This window comes from Syngnathus leptorhynchus, chromosome 5 (genome assembly GCF_054491065.1).
Source record: "Syngnathus leptorhynchus isolate UIUO chromosome 5, UIUO_Slep, whole genome shotgun sequence".
NCBI lineage: Eukaryota > Metazoa > Chordata > Actinopteri > Syngnathiformes > Syngnathidae > Syngnathus > Syngnathus leptorhynchus.
The window spans coordinates 11,266,974-11,289,661 of record NC_141199.1 but is presented as its reverse complement, the minus strand read 5'-3'; the positions used below and the strand labels follow the sequence as shown (position 1 = coordinate 11,289,661).

Here is a 22,688-nt window from a genome sequence, read left to right as displayed (position 1 = left end):
CAAATCTGATCTGAACAGGTCAGTCCAATGAGTTATGCATGAGCTATTTGCCCAATTGTAGTGACCAGCCCAGCAGCTTGTATTTGATTGAGTGAGAGACAGAGTCAAGTCACCACATGATTGTCACAAAAACACAGATGAGTCTCTGAGGAGCCTTTGTGCTGCACCTCTCTCTATGGGAAACACTACAATCAGCGAACGATACCAAAACACAATTGAGGTAACGGCTGGACTAATAACATTTTGGCAGGGAACAATATCATACTTGGAAGTGTTTTATACTTCAAAGAATATCATTTGTCAGCTATGTGTTTGCGTGTGATGCATCAGTCTCCCACCTGATTTATTTTCAGTTTACAATACAGTATGACATTTTCCTTTTTGAAAGCAAAACATTAGAGAAGCTCAAGAGACTATGTGTATAGAAAATATGAATAATTAAGCTTTCTGCACACAGAAAATGTAGCCTGCAGGTTCACCAGGTTGTCAATTGCTTATCACTGCCACTAGCAAACAGTGTACAGCTTGCCAGATGCAGGCTGACAGTGGCAGGTAAAGTTCCAATTGTGTTGTAAGGTCAGCTTGCTCTGGCTTAATGAACTTTCTCATTTAAGACCTTCATGTTTATATTGCATTAGGTTGAGTGCACTGTGTTGATACCTTTGGTTAGATGACTTTCCAAAAGGGAATGCTTTAATCTACTTCAAAGAGGTGCCCAAGTTATTGTATCAGGAAAAGGTGCAAGTGGATTTGAAAAGACAGGTGGCTGTCGACTGCTTGAGATTCGTCTCACTCCCCCCCCCCCTAGATTCTCAACCCCAGAGATTGTCAAACTGAATATGTAACAATTTTGCAAGTCAATAAATATTAACTTGTTGTTTATTCTATCAAAAACTGTAATATCTATCCACCAATTCTTTGAACCAAGAGGAAACAGAATTTCTTGCATGTGGAGCAGTTTCCATGCAAGACAGAAGACGTGATGCAATCGATCGCAATGCATAATACAACTGTGGGCAGAACGGACACTGGAAGAGAGACAGCCCCATGTCAGTCATGGAACAAATGGAAAATAAATCATGAATAAAATAAATGCTTCACCCAGTTAGGGAATGTTAAGTTATTACTTTCATTTAACATGGCCTTGGAATGTTCCTTGTGATGTGATACTGGTGTGTATGTATGCACATCATATGTCAAACATAATCATGTGTGAGAACTGTGCTGCCTATCCACTACATAGCTTTGTAATAAATTCACAAAAACATTTTGGGTGTCTTACACTTTATTTCTTTTTTTGCTATGAGTGCAATAATGGATCTACAAAGATGAAATGTAGAATGTTGAAAGAAATATGATTTTGGAGAAAGTTATTATCAGATTTGGACGTAATGAACACAATGAAATATATTCACACTGTCTGAATAACAACAGCAATCAAACACTGTTAACTGGTATTACTCATCATTATTATGATTTAGTCTTGAAATTAAAAACAAATTTTAAAAAGCAATAGTGACGCTTGTTGCAAAGTAAATTTTTCAAATGCTATGATTTTTTTTTTTTGCAGAATACACAGTCCACAAAACATCTCCAAGGTAAAGATAAAGATTTACCACAGAAAATCACACAGTATACATTAACGTTCATACAAAACATAGCAAATGACACCTTTTTTGAAAACAAAAAAACAAAAACAAAAACCATACATTTGACATACAGTAAATACACTAAACATTTTACATCACATTCCGGTGCCTATACTTTCAAGAAGTCTCTAAACATTCAAAATTCTTTTTAAAGGGTTTGACAACAGTTCAAGATTTTTTTCTTAGCTCCAATTAAAGTATATATTAAATGGCTTGACCAAACCAAGAAGAATAAATAACCTTTTATTTCCTACATTACTGGTATTTTTTTCTTTCCTTACTTTAACATGGATTTTAATTTATTTACAGCAAAAAAAGCACAAAGAGGCTTTCTTTTGTGCAAACACTGAGCAAAATGTATAACAGATTGCATGGCACAGTTGAATTCTTTCATTTTATGTAAACACTCAAAATGAAAATGTTCAAATTGCATCACAGGATACGCACAGCACAGTAGACGAATATTTGTGTCAAGTTCACTTTGTACTGTACATTTTTTTTAAATGAACAAACACTGCAACTGAAAAACTCACTTGTTCTATTTCTTTTCTCTTTGTGAGTCAAGATTCAATTATGCTGAGAAACACAAGTGGTTCCACAACTTAAATGAAGTTCACAGTTAATAGGGCTGGAAAATAAACTTTGACATACTTACAGTATTTACAATCGCCATGGTATATAGTATAATTCAACCTGCTGAGAATACACTTTCAGTCAAGCATGCGGAAAGTTTTAATTGTGTAAACTTAAGCAAATAATTGGAACCACAGGGCTGAGACGTTCTTCCAAATGAACAGCACAATTAACACTTTGATGTTAATTGAGACGTTTACAAAACAACACAATGAAGACTTTGATGTTAATTAGCGCTCGAGGTTTTTGCCGAGCAAGAGTTCACTGTTGCAGGAGACACTCAATTTGATAACAGCGAAACTTGATGCAGTAATTGTGCAATGTTTAATCTAAGAATTGTGCACATCATTAAAATGTAAAATGCAAACATTTTTGATTGTACTTATTTTGTATCATGCAAATGTGTAAAAATGGCCACATGCCTCTTTCTTCATGTAACTGTTGTCATTTCTTGAGCATAACAAACTCAAACTTTTACATGCAAAAAAATAAAAATTGTCACCAAGTAGAGAAGTTTACCAGTCCCTTGCGACCGTGGGAAAAAAAAGGTGTACTTTTCCTTCCAATAAATGTTTTCACCACGGAGGGACCTTTGAGCGTTGCAAGCCAACAGTGTTAGCAAGGTAAGTTAACTTCTCTTTATGCACACCAAAAACAGAAAACAAGAAATTCCGATCCAAATAAAATAATGTTTGGAGCATAAATACCATCAAATCAGCAGAGTGCAATTTTTAAAGGGCAATTTTGGGGGCCGTATAGCACACTTGAATAAAAAAAGAATTCAAGCGCATGGTATTTTCAAGAAATTCAATTCACACTCAAGAAAATTGCTCAGCTTGAGGAGTCGGGATCCCACCATTTTGTGTTTTCATGCTTCCAGTGCTGGAAGTGGCAGGCGTGTGGCGAGACGTGACGTAGCTTCTCTTCCTGGAGGACAGGGACCACTTCCTTCCGGAGCCGCTGCCATCGCCATCGGCGGGGTCGTAAACCACAACCATGCTGGTGTCCATTTTGGAGAGCGTGTACATGCTGCTCTGCCGCATCGGGTGTTGCCGGGTCGAGCGAAGTTCCAACTCATCGTAGCTGGACACCTTGATGAAAGGGCACCAGCGAAAGGCCCGCTTGAAGCCAGCACGAAACCTGAAGTGGCATTATAGAGCAGATAGAGCACAAGAACTGTCACAAGGAGGGAGATTGATCAGAGAGCATGGAGAGAATGACGGCGCCAAGATAAATCAAACTTCAAGCGTGGCCGTTATCTATGAAAATTTATTCCGCGGTCAATTACTATTGAGTGGGGCTGTGGCAAGATTTTAACTGAGATGCATTAGAGGCTTTGATTGTTTTATTGTGTCCCCTGAAAAGGTTTGTTTATGTATTGATTTTTTTAATGTAAACACTGAAACGTCATTATTGCAGTGAGCGGAGTCAATATAAGACAAATCCAAGTAGAAACTATAGGTCACATCCCATCGGTAGTCCATTAAGTTTCCAACCAGTCAGTCTTAAGAGTTAATCAGGCGTGTGACTACAAATGATCCAATTCAATTTTTTGGTTTTAATTGTGTCTAGGAGAAATTCGGGACACCTCCTAAATGGCCTTGTAATGCCACACAAAGTTATGTTTCATTGTATATTGTTTTGTTAAACATTGCACTTTTATTCACAGAGACATATTTTTATACTAATTTATACATCAAGACAAACACACCATCACATCTGTGGTGCAAATTACAGTACAGTACAGTACTGTACTGTATATGCGTATATTAGGTATGTACCTATATCATATTGTATATATAATATTGTGTATATATATATATATATATTACATATGTATTTTATTATATATTATATATTATTTTCAGACTACATCTGTCACCATAATAAAACCTTGAGATTTAACGAGACATGTTTTATTCACTTTGGCAGTGACGTTTTATATCTCAGAATGAATTTCAAGGACCTCTCTGCAAAAAAAAGAAAAAAAAAAAGATCTGGCATGTTTATGATTCTTAAGTAAATATATTCTGACATGAGTGACAGTATGTACAAAAGGAAAAAGATGAATCATTGGCTTTGGCGGTGGTCTACGCTCTGCTGAGTGCCCTTCTATTTTCCAAGTCAATGCACCCAGACAATCGAAGCAGATATAATACACTTAGGACTAGATTAAAACCCACAACATATTTATCTTCAAATGACATACGAAAACATACATAACATCATCTTTTCGTGAAGAATGCATTTTTCTCAGTATGTAACAGAATGCAAATGTTGTGGACAACAACAATGCATCCCAGCTCACAGATGATACTTTGTCATTCAGTTCAATATACAAGTCGGTGACAGTTTTATAAGCCTTAGAATCACGTGACAAAAATGTTATAAATCTGCCAAAAGAAGACGGAACTACATTTTTTGGTCTGTGTATAATACTCTTATATAGATAACAAATAATAAATCCCTCTGTACCTGAATGTTTTGAAAATGTAGCTTGCAACTTTGCACTTGAACTCACCTGCTGTTCAGGCAGCAGTATATAATGGGATTGTACATGGTGGAGCTCATTGCCAGCCACAGCACGGACAGATAAACTTGCTGGATGGACTTCCACTTGATCAAATGCTTGTTGAGACCCGTTACAATGAAGTAGATATGATAGGGTAGCCAGCAGAGGGCAAAGGTCACCAAGACGATGATCATCATCTTCACCACCTAGTTTAAAAACCAAACAAAGGGAGCAGATGAATGATAACCACAGGACAATTCACAGGTGTTGCAAGCACAGAAAAATCCATCCTGTAGTGTGAAACTCAACTGGCATGTTTGTTTTTTTGGAAGGAGGAAGGAAGCTGGAGTAAAATGGAGGAATCCCATTGAATTGTAACTCTCGCTCTGCTAAATAAAAACACGACTGTTTATACTCAACTCATTTTGTGTTTAGCATCACTACAACCTGCTGTTCTACAATCCATGATGGATGCGGATCACCTCCCCTGATCTATGTATTAACAAGGCCATGTTTTCTTCTCCAACATTCAATCACGGGGCCAGTGTTCTGACACTTGCTTTCAACAAGCCACTTTTGTGGCTCGCAACTGTTTGATGACTGGTAAAACAATCCTTGTGATTAACGTGGGGCCTGCTCAAAAGCAAGCAACGGGAAACAAAACAGACACCACTGTGTCCCTCCTGAAATGTAAACTCGTGCAAAAAACGTGTGCCGAAACTAACACACCCGCTGTTTTGACAAATGTTCATAGCATAAAATAAACGGTGAACTCTGAGGATCAACAGCTCAAAAGAAGTCAGAAACTTTGTGAGAAAAGTAGTGAGGACTTAAGAGTGATACAAAGAATATATTTGTCAAACGCTATTGAAAACTATTTCTTCTTTTCATTCCAAACTGATGGTACACAAGCAGATACTGCTGGAAAAAAAAAAAAAAAATCCCCCCACTCATTGCAACCCATATAACTTGCCTATTAATATTCTTGGTCATTTAATTCTCATGACATTGAATCAATCACAATGGGGCTGTTCTGGTTGTCTAGGAAGATGTTTCGCCTCTCATCTGGGCAGGCTTTTGCAGTTCATGGTTGACTGTGCACAATTAGTCTGGAAAGCTGTCGTCTTGTATTAGCGCTATTAAATGTTGCTTATAGTGTTTTTGAAACCTGTGTCACTACCTTAAATAGTAGATAATGTTAATTTCAAGTCAATATATGCAGTTGAAATAAAGCGTGTGAAACACTCGCCCAAAATGTCTGTACAGTTGGATACACACAATTATGCCCAATTTGAGCATTTTCCCTTTCTTATAATAAAGGAGGCCAAATTATCTATTACTATCTCTAAAGATTATCTTGACCAATGTCCTTGTTGCGTGGTGTCCGTCATAGTTTATTTATTGTTAAAATATCAACAAATTTCTATGTGTACCGCACTTAATACATCACAGGACCATAAATCCCCATGTAATCTGTACTATGAGGCATGTCAAGGTTGGAAAATATATGACACTTGGCCACATATGGACACATTCTAATCAAAGCGACCCTCGTCCGTGCAGTGGAAATAGTCTAATTTATTCAACAATCTAATAATTAATTCAACCTGTCAGTCAGCATAGAACACGATGAAAGGAGGGGTATAAAATTGGTAATTGAAGCGGATTCATTTCATTTTATTCAGTCTTGTTATATTACAATGAGGTACAATTGAGCACCATCTATTATGGTTTATGGAAATTAATAATTACCATACAAAATTAAAAAATCTAGATCCATCTATCTTTAGGACAGCATTTTTCTCATTCCCATGCCAGCAAAAATGTGCTGTCTTATTCTGTCTATGATATTAATCCGAATAGTGCACCACTTTGTGGGACATTAAAATAATCACATATTTGTTTTTTAATTTATTATATATTCAGGTCTTATACAACCCAGTGGTGATGCTACTATGATTGATGACGTAAGACCAATAATCACATGAAGGTGGAACTTCGGAGGTGGACTGTTTGTTTGTCAGTATATGCTCCACTCTGACTTGTTTGGCCTTTAAAAAAGTAATGACAAACAAACAAACAAAGCCAGCAAATTTCCTGAACTGTTGACTATTTGGTTAGTCTGAAATATTTTACATTTGGTCACCCTGCCATCAAGTGTGTATTTTCACACACTGAAACCAGGACAAATTCTGCACATGTACTTCCAAATGCCAATCACTTAAGATAGCGTTGAGTGGAAATGGGGCGGAAAAGCTTATTTCACAGAGCTTGCATTTGTTATCATCATTAAATAGTTTTTCTGACAAGTCACACTTTTACACAGAGCTGATAAGAACAACTGATCATTTACAAATTGCACATATCAAATTAAGAGCACTATAAAGTCCAGGTGCTATCAAGAAATGCCAGTAATACATAATATTGTGAACGTGATGGGTATGCTTTATTTTAGAAAAATAAAAAACATATTTTTTTAAATTGGGATTCAAGAGTGTCTGCATTTGGTGAAAGTTTAATCTTCACTGGTAGTTTGACCCTGGTAAGGACTAGCTCACCTGAGTTCCTGGATCTGACAACCCTCAACAAAATACACTCAAGTCTGTGATCGCATAGAACATAATGTGAAAAGGTTAAATCAATACTTTTTCAAGACTCTGTAAACAACCATTCACAGTCAACCCTATGGACGATTCAACAACAAACATTGTCGCTTTATTATTTGTCCTTCAAATGTACATTGCGTGATGCACAACATGTTATAACAAGGGGAAATCAGTATTGTATATTGTCGCTGAGATGAAAATGATCACAGTAAAAATGAACCACCATTCCAACAGACAATATCTTATCATGCCCTATATACTGTTGATTGCATCTACATTGAAATGAGCTGAGGGGGAAGCATATTACAACTATACTGATTTGCTTTGCTTTTTTGAATAAAACTAATGAAACTCAAAGGCTAATGAGCTTTTTAATGCAGAAAAAGGATTCCGAGTTACAATGTAATTGACCAAAACAGTCTCGGGGCTTTCTCCAGCGCTAGATTTATGTTTGTTCATTATACCAATAAATGACCACCCATTAATTTACTCGCAGTCAAAATGAGTCCCGCCATCTACAGTCTATTTGCCGTGCGATACAGCAAGAAGAGACCGTTATAATGATGCCTAAGTGGGCGGAGACAAACTGGGATAGTAGAAATAAAAGAGAATTTTAAAAATTGTTTTTTTTTTTACAGTACTTTAAATTGAGGCATATTGGTTTCTTGTCCTTTATCGGATCACCTACACAATTACAATCATAATTCATAGTAGGTGAGGATTTTAATGCACTGAATTATTTATAGTGGCTGGACTATATATTCTTTATTTTCCAATTCCAATTGTATCTATTTATAGTCTAGACAGCCTTTCAACAAATTTATCTCAAGTCCAGAGCATCCTTGTTAGTGCTTTACGGCTTGTAATTCTCAAATGATTGTTCCTCCAGAGCTTTTCTGTTTGGGAACCAACAGAGGCTGGACAAGACAGTTGAGGTCAAATTTTACATGGTCCTAGTTCTTGCTGGGACTAATTACTGCTGTTTTTTTTTTTTTTTCTTTTTTCTAAGAATACTGTCTATGACCAGGGTTAGAGAGCTATCGCATGCAAAACTACAGTCTGATTTGATGTAACTTCCAAATCAGTTTATGTCTGACTGAGACTGAGCAGAACAGAATGCGGTTGTAATTCACCCAGTGCTCATCTGTATGAAAGACGAGTGAAACCATTCCCGTCCAACGCCCAAATTGAAATTTTACAATGACACTTCAGAAAAATATTCCATTTGCAAGGGTTTAGCAAAGACATTTTTTTTCTGTTCTGTATGATTCCACCACGGTAGACTAAAAGCAATGTTAATGGAAAATGGAAATAATTGTGATGATAGAATAAAAAAAACGTGAGAAACTGGTGGCACAAAATCCTTGATGCATGTTCATCATGACAAAATCTAGAAAGAACTGAAACACAAAAGGCTGTATGTTCAAAGCACATCTGTGCCATGGGGCAAATTCTGGCAGATCCAGATGTTTGCATCAGCTCAAGGTAAGCCATTTCAGCTTACTGGTCTCCGCAAAGCTGGGTGGGCCTGCGTTTCTTTGTGACATTACCAACATTGAGTCTAACCTGACCAGGTTCAATTTTTGTGGGATTTGCACCTATTTTGTTATCATGAATTTGGTTGAAAAGTGGTGTGGTCCACAGAAGCACTGATGGAAAAAAAGGTGGCACACTCCAGCATTTAAGTTGCCCATTCCGTGTTTAAGGCAAAACAATCTCATCAGTGACAAGTGAGACAAACAATCAAGTGGAACACCGACTGACCACAAAACGATTGGCCCACTCCCATAAACCAAGTGCAGCATGGCCAAAAATGCTCAGGGGGTGTAGAGCATTGTCGCCACCATCCAACACACCGACAAGTCACAATCAAACTCTAGCCAAGGAAATTGACCAGGTTGTCCTCTTACCCGCATACTCAAACATCCCAAGGGCAAAGATCTGTGCTGTGTTGCCAAGAACAAGCAGTCCTTGTCTGAAAGAGCTATGGCAGACTTATAACATCATTAGTGCTGAACTCTGGGTTGACATTTGAAATACCAACCCCTGGGCATATGCTGAAAATAGAGTACCTGTTGTGTTAGGTCGCTCTGTCAGTGAAGATGATGAGAAATCACAATAGGCAATGACTCCATGACCTGCCGCCTCACTGACCTGCCCGACAAGTGTGTGATTGACGCAAAATGCGCTAACTCTATTTTTATCGACGTCATTGAAACATTCTGCCACAATACGTTCCTCCATCTACTTCATCTAAGTGACCTTTGCTTTCGTAATCATCTTGTCAACTGTAGTGAGTGGTTTACAGATGTGATTGCCTTGGGTAAAATGATTAGCTCTGTGCACAATATAGCACAAATCCGTGGAATAGGTTTCTGCCAGGTGGTGCGAGAATGGAAAAATTTGTAAAGTGTGATTACTGACAATGTGCAATGCCTGCGAGAAATGGAACAAAGTAAATTTAACATGGGGAATGTTGAAAGTGTCAACGGGCAAGACAATTCAGTTTCACTTCTTTTGCCTTATTTATACGATGATTGAACTTCAGCGGACTGCAAAACAATTCTAGTATGACATTTTGTAGTATTGTGCATGCAACTTTGCATCTTGTAATCTGAAACAATCAAAAAAGTGTGGAAGAAGCAATACTAATAATATAGTGGGAAAAAAATTGGCATGGGATCATAAACTGACTTAGATCTCAAGTAAGATGAATGAATGACTACAAGTACGTTTACGTTTGGATTTAGATAGCCTTACTGAATGACTGCAAGTTGGTTTACAGTATTTAGGTTTCAGTTAAGATTAGTGAATGACTGCAAGTATGTTTACTCTAATATTTTAAGCGAGATTAAATCAAATGGGTTTTCACTCAAACAGCAGATTTTAGGGCAGACTCGAGGATCAGAAGTTTAAGCGCGCCGACATTATTGGCATCAGAAGACATCCGACAAGGGGTGCGGAAATTCAGTCACTGACATGAAAATAATGTGTCAATCAATCTGGATCAGAAAAACCTTGATGATTATTTCTGGTTTTGACACTGAAGAAGACAATGTATTTTCTATAATTGATTAAAAACTACTATTAAGGACTCAGGTTTTATCCAACCACTGTCAGTGCTCTTCTTGGAGCATCTTTTAAACTGTGTCTTTCCTTCTTTTGTGGTCATGTTGCACCGTGTAGTTTTTCGGTGTCATGAATGTCATGTTGGCAAAATAGCTTTTTTTTTTGTGACCTGCAAGCTGCAGTCAGAGTTGGTTATAAAAACAAAAGTGAGCAGCCCTGGGCAAGACTCTCAAGCATAACAAAAGCAGCTGACCTAAAGCAAATATATACCTGACTTTTGGCCAAAACAAAGCACGACACACACCGCATAATGCGCTGCTCAACATCGAGTAGAAAATGCCCACTCAGTGACCTGGACTCTAATCTCAAGTACTGTTCTTGAAAACCAACATTGCAGCTGAACTATTGGTTTGCTATTCCCATTAAATAATACATGAATTTCTTCACTGTTTTGTTGCAGAAACGATTTGTGGTTTATGTGATTAATCCTATCAAATCGCTTTTGACAGACTGTCTAAGAGGATTATAGACTACATGTTACACAATCTAACACTGCACAGGTTTCCCAGGTTTTGCTTGACACACGTATGTCTGTCTGTCTGTCTGTCTGTCTTTCTGTATGTACGTACTATGTATGTATGTATGTATAAGGCAAGCAAACACATTCTAAAATTTGTGAAAAAATTAAAATCAGTAACGGAATACAAAGGAATACAAGTGAATAGAGTCCCATGGCATCCATCTATTTCCAACACATTTAATTCAGGGTCAGTGGGGAATCCCGTTTGGGGCGAAAGGCAGAACTGGTTGCCAGCCAGTCAGAGGTCACTTTTAGAGATAAACAACCATTCGCACCTACATCTACATTGCCACTGAGTGGGAAAAAATCCCACACTGCCCACACACAAAGCAGGTGAGTGTATTCTTACACCATCAGTGACCCTACATTACAATGCAATATTGCGATTTTTGAGAGTCAGATTTTGTAAACATCCTTCAGTTTTCTATCGTCTACCCTGTTCAGGGTCATGGGTGAGCTGGAGACTGGCTACAATACCAGCCAAACTCACATTTACAACTATAGAAGTAGTCTTCAGGTTTCACTCTGCATAAGGCGGGTTGCCTTAAAAGTGATAAAATAAATCCTACAGTGAGTCTTCATGTTTTTTCTGTAGGTTTTATCAGGGTAGTTCAGCTTCCTTCCATTTTCCAGAAACCTGCAAGTCACGTTAATTGAAAACTCTGTCTTGTCTACAGGTGTGGATTTGAACGTGAATGATTGTTCGTCTATATAATCCAATGTGAGCCAATGTGATTGCTGTCAAGTGGTGCAGGGTCTACTCCGCCGGTCTCTCTTGAGATAAGCTTCAAGTAAATGAATAGATAGAAGTGCCTTTGTAATTACCCCAACTGCTAAAAAAGTCACGCTTGAAAATTGCAGGTGGAGCTCAGGAGAAAAACAATTAGTGGCCGCTTTAAAGACAGAAAGTTCCATAATACATTTTGTGTTAAAATGTCATTGCTGCCCTAATATTTTAATTATGTTTACTCTTTACTTTAACACCAGGTTGTCAATCAAGAGACTTAAAATCAGTTATCTAAATACACATTGACGTGGCCCAAAGCTGTTAATTAGATCTAGTAGGAGTCGTCTTCCCTCATGAGAACATCAATATTTTACAAATTAACAAATTAAATTAACAACAGAGGATTAAATTGACGCTCCGAGGGGGTATGATCCAAATCATGTGAATTGTCCCCGATTGCTACAGGTTGATCCCAAATCTGAGAGGGAACAAAATGTAACAAATGGCAAATGTGAATTAAAAACGACTTACTAGCGCAATAAACTGCGTGACATTTTGACGTTTTGACATTTAAGTTCTGATCCAGTTGACTGATTAAGAGGTTGCTAATAGGAGTCCGACAGACTGGTAGGCATTACTTCTCCACACAGTGTGTTATCGTCTATTCTCTAATCACACATTTTTGTCTCGATGAGGACAGAGAGCTGCTTGCTACGAGCAAGTGTGTGCAGTGAATAAAATAAATCCACTAATTGATTTAAATTGTCTTCTCTTTCTGAATGCACGGCTTTGGAAAGTGTTGAAGACACAGTTAAGGGAAGAAATCCAAGATGGTGAGGAATTTTAAACACACTAGTGGAAGTTGAGGGATTATTCCACTGCACACAAAGACGTCTGTAATTACCTGCAAACACAGTGAAGGTTTTCCTATTTTGCTCAATTGTGCAAATGTTACATTCTGCTTAAATGGTGTGAATGAGCTGTCTATTATTGGTGAATACATTATTCTAAATAAATCCCTCTTTCTGTTTTTTTTCCCCCGATTTGGAGGGTAAAATATAGTACTGAACTGAAAAAAATACCAATGGCATCATCAGAGGCTAGTCTACGTCGACTGAAGTTTCATCACATTAGTGTCAACTTAAAAAAAACAAAAAAAAAACTTGTTGCTTTATAGTTGAATGCCACAGAGATTGGAAGGAAGGAAGCGCAACATGTGCTCCAATTTTGCATTTATGCCAATTGCTTTTTCTGGCTGATGCCCTTCACAAGCTTGAGCATCTCAGATAATAAGAAACTAATTGTAAAGATTAAATCATCACTCACTTCCAGATGTTGACAGTCATCCTGCAACCTAGTGAGTCACGGTGTAAATCGGAATATATGAATAATAATAATACGTACTGTGCATTTCCCTTCAAGCATGCTTACCTTTCTTTTAGCTCGCAGTTGTCCATGATAGTTGTCGGATGAATCTCCGGGAATCTCCCCTCCCCACAGAGTGACTCCCACAATAGAGTAAGTAATGCCCATTACCACCAAAGGCAACACATAGACCAGCAGAGTCACAATGATGTGGTACCTTCAGCGACATTTTAAAGAAAAAAAAAAAGTATATTAACTTCTGACATTAACATCTGCATTTCGATGTTAGTGGAAAAAGAAAACACATCATACGTCTTTAAAAAACTGACTGACTGTAAATGAATGTTTTCATTTGAATGTCTTTGAATAAAAGACTGCTCACATGACAGGGTCGTCTTCCAAGCGAGGCCACGCCACGTAGCACAAGGTCCTATGAGGCAGAACTCGAATTCTGGAGAAGTAGCAAAGGGGAAAGGCCAGAACTACGGCAAGACTCCAGATGCAGGCGATGACTCCAGTGGTGACCTTGGCTGACAGGCGAGGCTTCAATGGGTGGATAATGGCCATGTACCTATGGGGTCAAGGGTCACAAGCTTTATTAACTCCTAGGCTAATTAATGCATAACATGCAAATCGTTTTCTTACAAAAATGTTTTTGTACATGCATATCCTATAGTCATCCATTTATGAGAGGACAATGAAGTGTAACCTCAGGTAAGGCGGGACGCCATCAGTCAGTTTCACTTCATCTGAAGGTGTTTGATCGGCTCGATGCTAGGGCCTCCGATCCGATTCAAACTTTTCAACCCAAACCAGTCCAAGCATGCCTTCACGGACCTTGCTGTGTAGCCAGAGGGTCACGCAAAATGTAATGATTGTTCCCAATGACACCGGGGTCCCCGTCAGTAGAGTGCTTCGCTCACTTGAACTCAATGGAGGAATTGAAAGTTCATTTCACACTCACTGATGGTGTGATTGGGAGTCTGAGTGTATGTCTGCTCCTATATGTGCCTTTTTATTGCCTGGCAACTAGTCCCAAAATTAGTCCCAAAGTTATCAGGGGTCAAGTTCATCGTAACCTTGAACAGGGTAGGAAAATAATGGATGGACAGACAGAGGCTTATTGAGAATAACATAAAAACACAAAAAGATTTAAATGTACTCACAACATCTTCTGAAGCGATGGAATATAGCAATACCAAAATACATCCCAGAGGCGTATTACTGACCTCTGTCATCTTGAAATCTCACCCTGACATCTTGACACGCTCGAAGCGACACAGGGTGCTTTTGGAAACCATCCCGTTGGAAAGCTTGTCACTACATCGTGACGGTAACGATTCATAAGCACTTTATCATCGCCTGGTGTTTAACTAGCAGCACTTAACGTTGCCAGGAAAAAGTATCTGCGTGCATGCTAAATGGCAAGCTGTCACTCCCATGACTGGAGTGGGAAGATGATCGCTTGGCAGTCAACCTTGTTTTACAACATCACAGACATTTTTTTTATTCATAAGGTCAAGGACATACTCGACACCATTATCAACTGCTATCTTTATCCCTTTCACTCTTCTGATTACAAAAAAAAATCTGATTATATTGTGTTTTAAAAATGTGCTTTTGAAAATATTGAGAATTCTGTTTCTCAATGCGTTTTAGTCACTCTGCTATTTTCTATGAAATTTCCCTGGAACGAACACAAGCTGTTTTTATCGACTAAATTTACCTTACCAAATATTGTTGGAAGTTCTTTCGTCCGAAAAACACTTGCCAACTACAAAGAAGTGAAAGGAAGGACAAATTGACATTGGGTGATGGACTTTGGCCTTGTGCCATTTCAAGGGAGCATGGAACGAGGTAGAAAAATAAGGATAACCCGAGGTTACAGCCGCATCACACAGGTCACGCCGGTGTTCTTTTTCTTTCTTTTTTTATTTTATTGATGGAATCAGAAGGACATCAAGATCATAAATATAAAAGTTACAGAAACCTTAAGTGAGTTTGCCTGTAGAAAACAGATTGTTCCCTTTATGCGTGAGGACAATGCCAATAGTGATGCACACACATACACAAAGATGATGAAGATACTGCCATGACAAACGACGCTCCTGTGATGAGCGTAAACCCGATCTGATAGTGATCACCACATTATCTGAAGTCACATGGGCAGTAGACTCACAGAGGATGGACATAATTCATGAATTGCTTGATTGATTCTTAAGTATTACGTTCATTGTGTGCGACTGATGGCAAAAGGAATTGTACTTCTGGCCAACAACGACAGCTGAGGTGTTGTTGATTCAGTCGAATCTTCTTTGTGAGCTAAACAATAACATCAGCTACGGGAAGTTGAACGACAATTAGTGGACCTTCATCAGAGCAACTACTGTGCGCACTGTCATAAAACAGAATATTTTATTGGTCCCCAAAACAATTGGCCGCTGTATTTTGTATTTCCATCCATCCATCCATCCATCCATCCATCCATCCATCCATCCATCCATCCATCCATCCATCCATCCATCCATCCATCCATCCATCCATCCATCCATCCATCCATTATTGGCACAGTTTATCCTCACCTCAATCTGATTTGTGCTGTAGAGGTGGGATACACCCTAAACTGTTGGCCAGCCAATCACAGGGCACATACAGACAAACCACAATTTACACCTACAGATAATTTAGATTAACCTGTCGTGCCCGATTTTGGAAACTGGTAGCAAAATGGAATACTGGTGTTAATCATGGAAATTGAGTGAAATGCCCATTCCTACATACACAGTCAGTGGCAACTTTGAATTGTGCCATCAAAATGTAAAACTACGTGTGATGGCCGGCTTGATATAGTGAGTGAGGAGGCGGTCAGTCACACTTGAAACCGCCTGCCTTTCGTAAATATAGACGACTTAGCACTGTGGGCGAACCTAGGCTGCAGTAGGCAAGAGCAACCCCACCCCATCAGTCAGTGGACTGCACACATGTAAGCATGAGAACAAATTGTGCAACACATGGAGCAGATGCCCTCCAAACATTCATGCAATTTGATTTCTTCTTTTAAGCTCAAGATTCCATTACATGCCTCTGCTGATGAAAAGCGGCACAGCCCAGAGAAAGAATGAGCAAAAATATCAAGAATTCATGCTGAGATTGAATTTGGAAAAATATGCACACACCCCCCCCGACCTCCCCTCTTTTGAGAGACACATTTTGGAGCTTTTAGTGTTCGCATGCGGTTGTGATCATGCCTCAGCTCACTTGGAGAACAGATTTCCTTCACTGTGGCGTGGATGCTGAAATCCCTGACAGTCCCGTCATAACATTGGGTAAACATGCACAACCTAATGAGTATAGGAGGGCTCCAAACTCAATTCTACCATTAAACGCAATTGAGTTGCAGTTATACTGGTTGTGGAACTGCAAAGTATATTATAGCCTACAAGGAAAGGATTTTTTTTTTTAATACTGAATATCTAATATGAAAATGGGAGATGTTGGGAAGAGCTCTCAGCATGATGCAGTGATTTAAAAACAACCCAATTAAAATATTTTGCAATCATTCATCTCCCAAAAAGGGGCAAACAAAGATGCAATCCTCAAATATATCAGTGGACATATTATCAATAGCTTCTATATATAATATATACACATCTTACATCTGTGCATGTTTATGACACTGCTGTTGTTTTTTGGATCTTTTTTGATGAATATGAACAATGGCCACAGTCAATTGGTCATGTGTAACGAATCAGGAACCCACCTGTCCACGGCGATTGCAGTCATCGAGTAAATGCTGGCGAACACAGAAGTTACCGGGAAGAAGTTATGGAATTTGCAGTAAGCCTTCCCAAAGTACCACTCCCCGTGGGTCGCGTAGACGAAGTTGATCAAAGTGTTGAAGGCAGCCATGGAGGCGTCGGAGAAGGCCAAGTTGAGCAGAAAGTAATTGGTCACCGTTCTCATGCGCTTGTGAGCCAAAATGATCCAAATGACGATGAGATTGCCAAAAACGGCCACGGCCAGCACCAAACTGTAGGCGACGGACCAGAGGGCGACGCGCCATGGCGGCTGCACAAACTGGTTTGTGTAGTTGGAGGTTAGGTTCGATCCATTATGTGAAGCTGACATTCTTGCCCCCCTTTCCTCAAAGACAAAAAGAAGAACGGGGAAAAAAACGGATGATGGAGCTACCAAGACAGACGCGCGACGAAGTATAAATACTTAGGTATCACAGTGCGCAACCGGACCACATCCATAATATAACATTGTCCTCCCATTTGAATGCTGTCTGCCGATTAATTTCTTGTCAAAACGTGGACAGTCCGGATGTGTAAGTGTGCGTAAATGCCTGTTGAATGAGGCTGTGAGAGCAGCGCGGCGGCATACGCTCGACGCGCTGTGCGCACTCGCTGACGCACGAATAAAGCGGGCACACAAGCTGGAGGAGATTGATCGACGCTTAAGGTCGCTGTTTGAAACTTTATGAATAACAGATGCAAGACAGACTGCGCCTTATCACTGTGCAGTGTGTCACCGTTATTATGTTTTCATCCCACCTAATCTCCCGTGGGAGCAGAGACGTACAGGAAATTGAAATATTCCGGCTATATGTGTGTGCGTGTGTATAAAGCTTCAAACATTGACTACAATTTCAGATGCATCATATGGATCGGAAACAAACTTGCCCATTCCTTTTTAGAAGGCTGGTCATGTCCACACAAACCCTATATATTTTTTTTCTACACAAACGACCCCATCCACCAGCACCACCAACAAATCACCGTTGTCATGCACTAATTAATGAGAAGAGTGGGGAAATCATTTTCCAAAGTTGCCATGTGAGAAACCGTAACTTTTTGGATGGCCAAAGTAGCATATGCTCATTCCAGTGGGCTATTTGCCAAAGTGTCATTTATTGTTTTTAAGCATTATTCTATACCTAGTGTTTACATCCATCCTTGGATGCACAGTAGAATCAAACAGAATGAAAATGCTCCATACAAACACCTTCATCAGAATAAAAATGCCAAATCCAATTTCATTTGGATGTACATGGTTGGTATATTGCTTTTGACAGGGCCGGTCCTAGCCAATGAGGCGCCACAGGCGAGCTTTTATTTTGCGCATCGATGATTTTCATTCGCTTAGAGGAGAAGCTGGAATTTGAACTTTGACTATAGTATCTAGTAATAGTAGAGCATACAAACAGTGAAAAGCAGTTCACAGGCGTCTCCGAACAGTAGTTGGTTTCATCAAGCCCTTGCTGATGTCCTAGAACTAGATGGATGAGAACCTACAGAGACAAATTGCCAATGCATCGCAGTTTTTGAAATTTTTTGTGTGAAAAAAAAAAATCTGTCATTTCCTTTCATAAACGTTAAAGGGTGAAAATGGCAACCTTGTTGATTTTCACCGTTTGTGGGCTGAACAACTGGTGAGTCACAACACCCGGTATTTGTGTAAAAGTGTAGAATTATGCTCTGATGCCAAAGCTTGCTGGTCAACAATTTAGTTTTACTCAACTGGTGGTCTGAGGGGGAAAACAGCAGGCAGCGTATGTCATCAACATGAACAAGAGCCATCAAAAATTGCTGCACAAAGTGTACAACCAACTGCATACCAAGCGTTACTTGCACTCAAAAAGACAAATCAAGCTGTGTACTAGTTATTTCCAAGACCTCCATCGCACATTAATTCAGTTGGTGTGGGTCATTTGCATTCTAATGACTACATTTACATACAGTCAATATTTGGCTTAAGTCAAAACCAAATCATCTCCATAGAAAAAGTAAACCAATCACTTCATCCATCGATTGAAACTCTCACAGAAAAAATGGAAACAGTTGTTCAACAACAATGAAAGACTATTTGAGATCTATCCAACCAAAGTCATGCATGACAATTTCTCCAGCATGAAATTGAACGAGATAACCTAGAAACAGTCGTCAGTTTCGGAAAAAAACTGTGTTTTGTTCTATGTTTTAATGAGCAGTACTCCCTCCCAATAAATCATACATACAGAAAAATATTATCAGCAACCATACTCCACTTTCTAATACCACAACATATGCACAAAACTGTTTCACAAGTCATGATATTTTGCACATTTGATTAAAAAAAATACCCTGGACCACTCAGCATCGATATATAGAATATCTGCATCCTTAATCAATAAAGAAAAAAAAAACTTAACCAAACCAATACACTGGAGCCAGCAAATATTAATGACAATCCAAATGCCCATCAAACCATCCATTATTCAAACCGCTTCTCCCCAGGAGGGTCGCCGGCATGATTTAATCTAACTAGTAATTGTAAACAGCATTATTGAACTCCGAACATTCCATTACAGTCTCAAAAACTTGACAAAAGATGATACAAAGACGACTCAAAACAAAATGACGGTGGCAAACACAGACAACTGCTTGCAATGCATAATACATTGAAAGGATGATTACTTTACTTCGAGCCGCCAACCTGTCTACTCTTCTTGGAATTCAAACACTCTCCACCTGTTACGATTCTGGACGTGTGGAGGGCCAAATTGCAGAGAGTGAAGACAGATAAAATGCTTTGCAAGAATAAAAGGAATGAAAAAAAAATTCAATGTTAAAAATACTTTGCAAGTATCAAAATAAGTCTGAACTATTTCCCCCATGGGTGTATTGTGTTCATAGGTAGAAGCTGTGCTTCCATGTTTCCCCGACTACACAGAATGGCTTGATTGCCATCAGGTAATTATAGTTGTTTTCTCATTGAAATGTCACCACATACAACGCTGAATGAAATGGCAGAGCCAGGAGCTGCGGAACAGTCATCAGCTCTTTTCCCAGAAGCTTTTGTGACGCGCTTCACAGCTCAGGGAGCAATTGTCTTTGATGATTGCAGAAGTACCAAGGCCAGCGACTGATTACCCAACCAAAGAGAAATGCCTTTCAATTATCTGCCAATTAGTCAGAACAGTGGACATTAACATAGGAAAATTATGTTCCTATTAAGGAGTAAAGACATTTGGAAACAGTTCAGTTCTTTGACTTCAGAGTGCAGTGGGAGGTTTTTATACTGAGACATGATGTCTTTGTTTGAGGTGAAACTTAAATGAAAGACCACTTTGCAGGAGCAGGAAAGCATCAGAAGGAACATGCAATCAAACAGATCATTTCATAGTTTAACCTTATGACAAATGCATTTCCACTGATATTTAATATCGTGGCTCCCGAAGAGTTTGTATTCCTGGAGTTACAGATTGTTAGCAATGTGCAAATGATCAATCAGTTTGTTGCCAGTACAAAGTGTGGCAACAGAGTCATGAGAACACAAGTGCAAGGCGAAAGATGCCTGTGGAATGTTTATTTCACAGCAAACAAGAGCACTGCACATGATCAAAACTGAAATGCTAAAAACATGAAGCACATGATATATGTGATTGACTTTCGACACTGACCAGACCCCCAAAAGAACAGAAAAGAGAACTAAAAACACACAGAATAATGACCAAAGAATGAGTAGCATGAGCTGGGAAGGAGCTGACAAGGAAGAAAGGAATACATGAAACCAAAGAACAAACACATTGTGCCAATAAATCCATTGGACACAACAGGAGAAATCCTCTGTTCAAGTGTCACACCATCGCCATTGAGGTGAAACAAAAACATAGATCACAACACCAGGTTCTGACTGCCAATCTTGCAGCCCATTTGAATTACCACTATAAAGAGAGTTTGCTCCTCACCAGCCACAACAACAAAAAACTTTTTGTTGTTCTTGTGTTACCTCAGTGTCTTGATAATTGAACTGTCCTGAAGGTCATTTGGATTTTGCTCACAGGCAGATGGAGCCTTTCGAAGAGAAAGCTGCGCTTCCCAAAAATCTCCCCTGCAAATTGCCTCTTGAGTATATCTTAAGCCGTATTGCATGTTGTTTATCTGGCATTCAATTTGAACACTGTTGCTCATGTGATGTCAAACACATCTTTGTTAGGACATGCTCTTACGCACATCGTATTGTCATGGCAACAGAATGTTTTAAAATGTCCCGTTCTGAATATATTAGCGTGAATGATGTTGGACTCCCTCAAATTTCACATTCAATTATAGCAGCTGGAGTTTGCCGCACACTCTAGCAATTTGTCTTCTAGCCTCACCACGATCAGCGACTTGTGAATCTTGCAAGCCATCATGGATGTGCTTTTTCAAACCATTAACAGAGAAAAGAAGACTTTTGAGCGTGCCAATCCAGAACATTTGTGATTCGAGTTGAAGTGCCGCCGCTGATTCGTACGACATTGATCGCTTATGGTCGATGACCTTGTTTTAGTTTTGTATTTATATATTTTCCTAGCAGCATATTCTTGGCTTTAATAATAATACTTGCCATGTGTGAAATTGCTTATCTGTTATTGTTGTTCAGCTGAAAACACAGAAAGAAATGCCACCAATACCAATACATAAAATTCAATTATATTTGGACTGCAGTTAATTTGTAATATGGAGGAAGTGATATTATCAATATTGTGGTATCTTGGTTTCAAAATCTTTTTTTAAACATTCTTATTCGTCCTGCATGTTTAATGACTGAATTACTGCAAAAAAAAAAAAAAAATCCAAAATACTTTGAATGTTTTATCTTATTTACAATTTGATCTTTTTTCCATAACACCACTGTTGAGGCTGCTCCTTCTTTTACAACAAGTGTCACGACATAGTCACAAAGAAGCTAAACACATGACCAGAATTAATATTTGCTGGAATAGTTTTCCTTCAAAACGTTTGGTTACATTCCCAATGCACCCATTTTGTGTGCTCAGAATTATTTTTGTTGTTGTCACAAATATATGCACTGACATTTGGATGTAGGACTTATGCTGGATTGATCCTGTTTCTCTTCATCAAAGCAGACGTACTGTAGAGTAAAAACTCATTTGCGCAAACACGCACACACATAAACACACACACACATAACAGAGCGTATATTTTCGGAACAAAATAGCATTTGCTTACAGGTATGAATGCTGTGCCATTCTAATGGAATGTCACCAAAACGTGTACTTAAATATATCAGTCTAGTCTGATTTGCTCTTATTTCCTGATTACGTAATAATAGAGCCAGCATTCCTATATTGGCACTCCACATAATATTAGTGAGCAGGCTATTCTGCTAATCATCCAATGTGCCTTTTTTTTAAATATACAGTATTTACCTGTGAGGTTGTTATTATTATTATGATTTCTTTATTTTTATACCCAAAATGAATCAAATTTTGTCCTGGTGAAAAATCTGATATTTGAACGATCTACGATCAAAATATGTCTCTCTCTGGGTTTGTGAGAGCCCTTTAAAGCTAGATCATAAGAAGCTGCAACACGTCCTTTGTTGTTCTTGTAAACAACCTTTTATGCCACTTTTGATGATTGTTGCTTTGTTAATACCGCAACAGAGGCAAAGCCCCTCGAGCAATGAATTCCCAAGCGATACCTCTTCTGGGAAATCAGCAGCTAATGTCCCAGGATAAATGACATGTACTCCATCACGACACGTTTCCTGCTCT

General features: G+C 38.8%; 1 protein-coding gene across 1 annotated transcript; it reads right to left on the bottom strand.

The window, feature by feature from the left end:
- Nucleotides 1-3,100: 3,100 nt before the first annotated feature.
- On the bottom strand, nt 3,101-17,269 carry tacr3a (tachykinin receptor 3a). The gene is made up of 5 exons (XM_085912026.1): nt 16,902-17,269; nt 13,524-13,712; nt 13,208-13,358; nt 4,804-5,000; nt 3,101-3,422 (listed from the first exon to the last, which is right to left on the bottom strand). The coding sequence occupies exons 1-5, from the start codon at nt 17,267-17,269 to the stop codon at nt 3,101-3,103; spliced, it is 1,227 nt and encodes a 408-aa protein (XP_085768152.1).
- Between the last annotated feature and the right edge of the window lie 5,419 nt (nt 17,270-22,688).

What these genes read in the sequence shown, in the direction of transcription:
- tacr3a (XM_085912026.1), bottom strand. Translation starts at nt 17,269, where the DNA reads ATGTCAGCTTCACATAATGGATCGAACCTAACCTCCAACTACACAAAC. An exon ending in AACTGCGAGCTAAAAGAAAG is followed by an intron (nt 5,001 to 13,207) that starts GTAAGCATGCTT and finishes TTTTTAAACTAG; the next exon opens with GTGGTGAAGATGATGATCAT. An exon ending in TACTGCTGCCTGAACAGCAG is followed by an intron (nt 3,423 to 4,803) that starts GTGAGTTCAAGT and finishes ATGCCACTTCAG; the next exon opens with GTTTCGTGCTGGCTTCAAGC.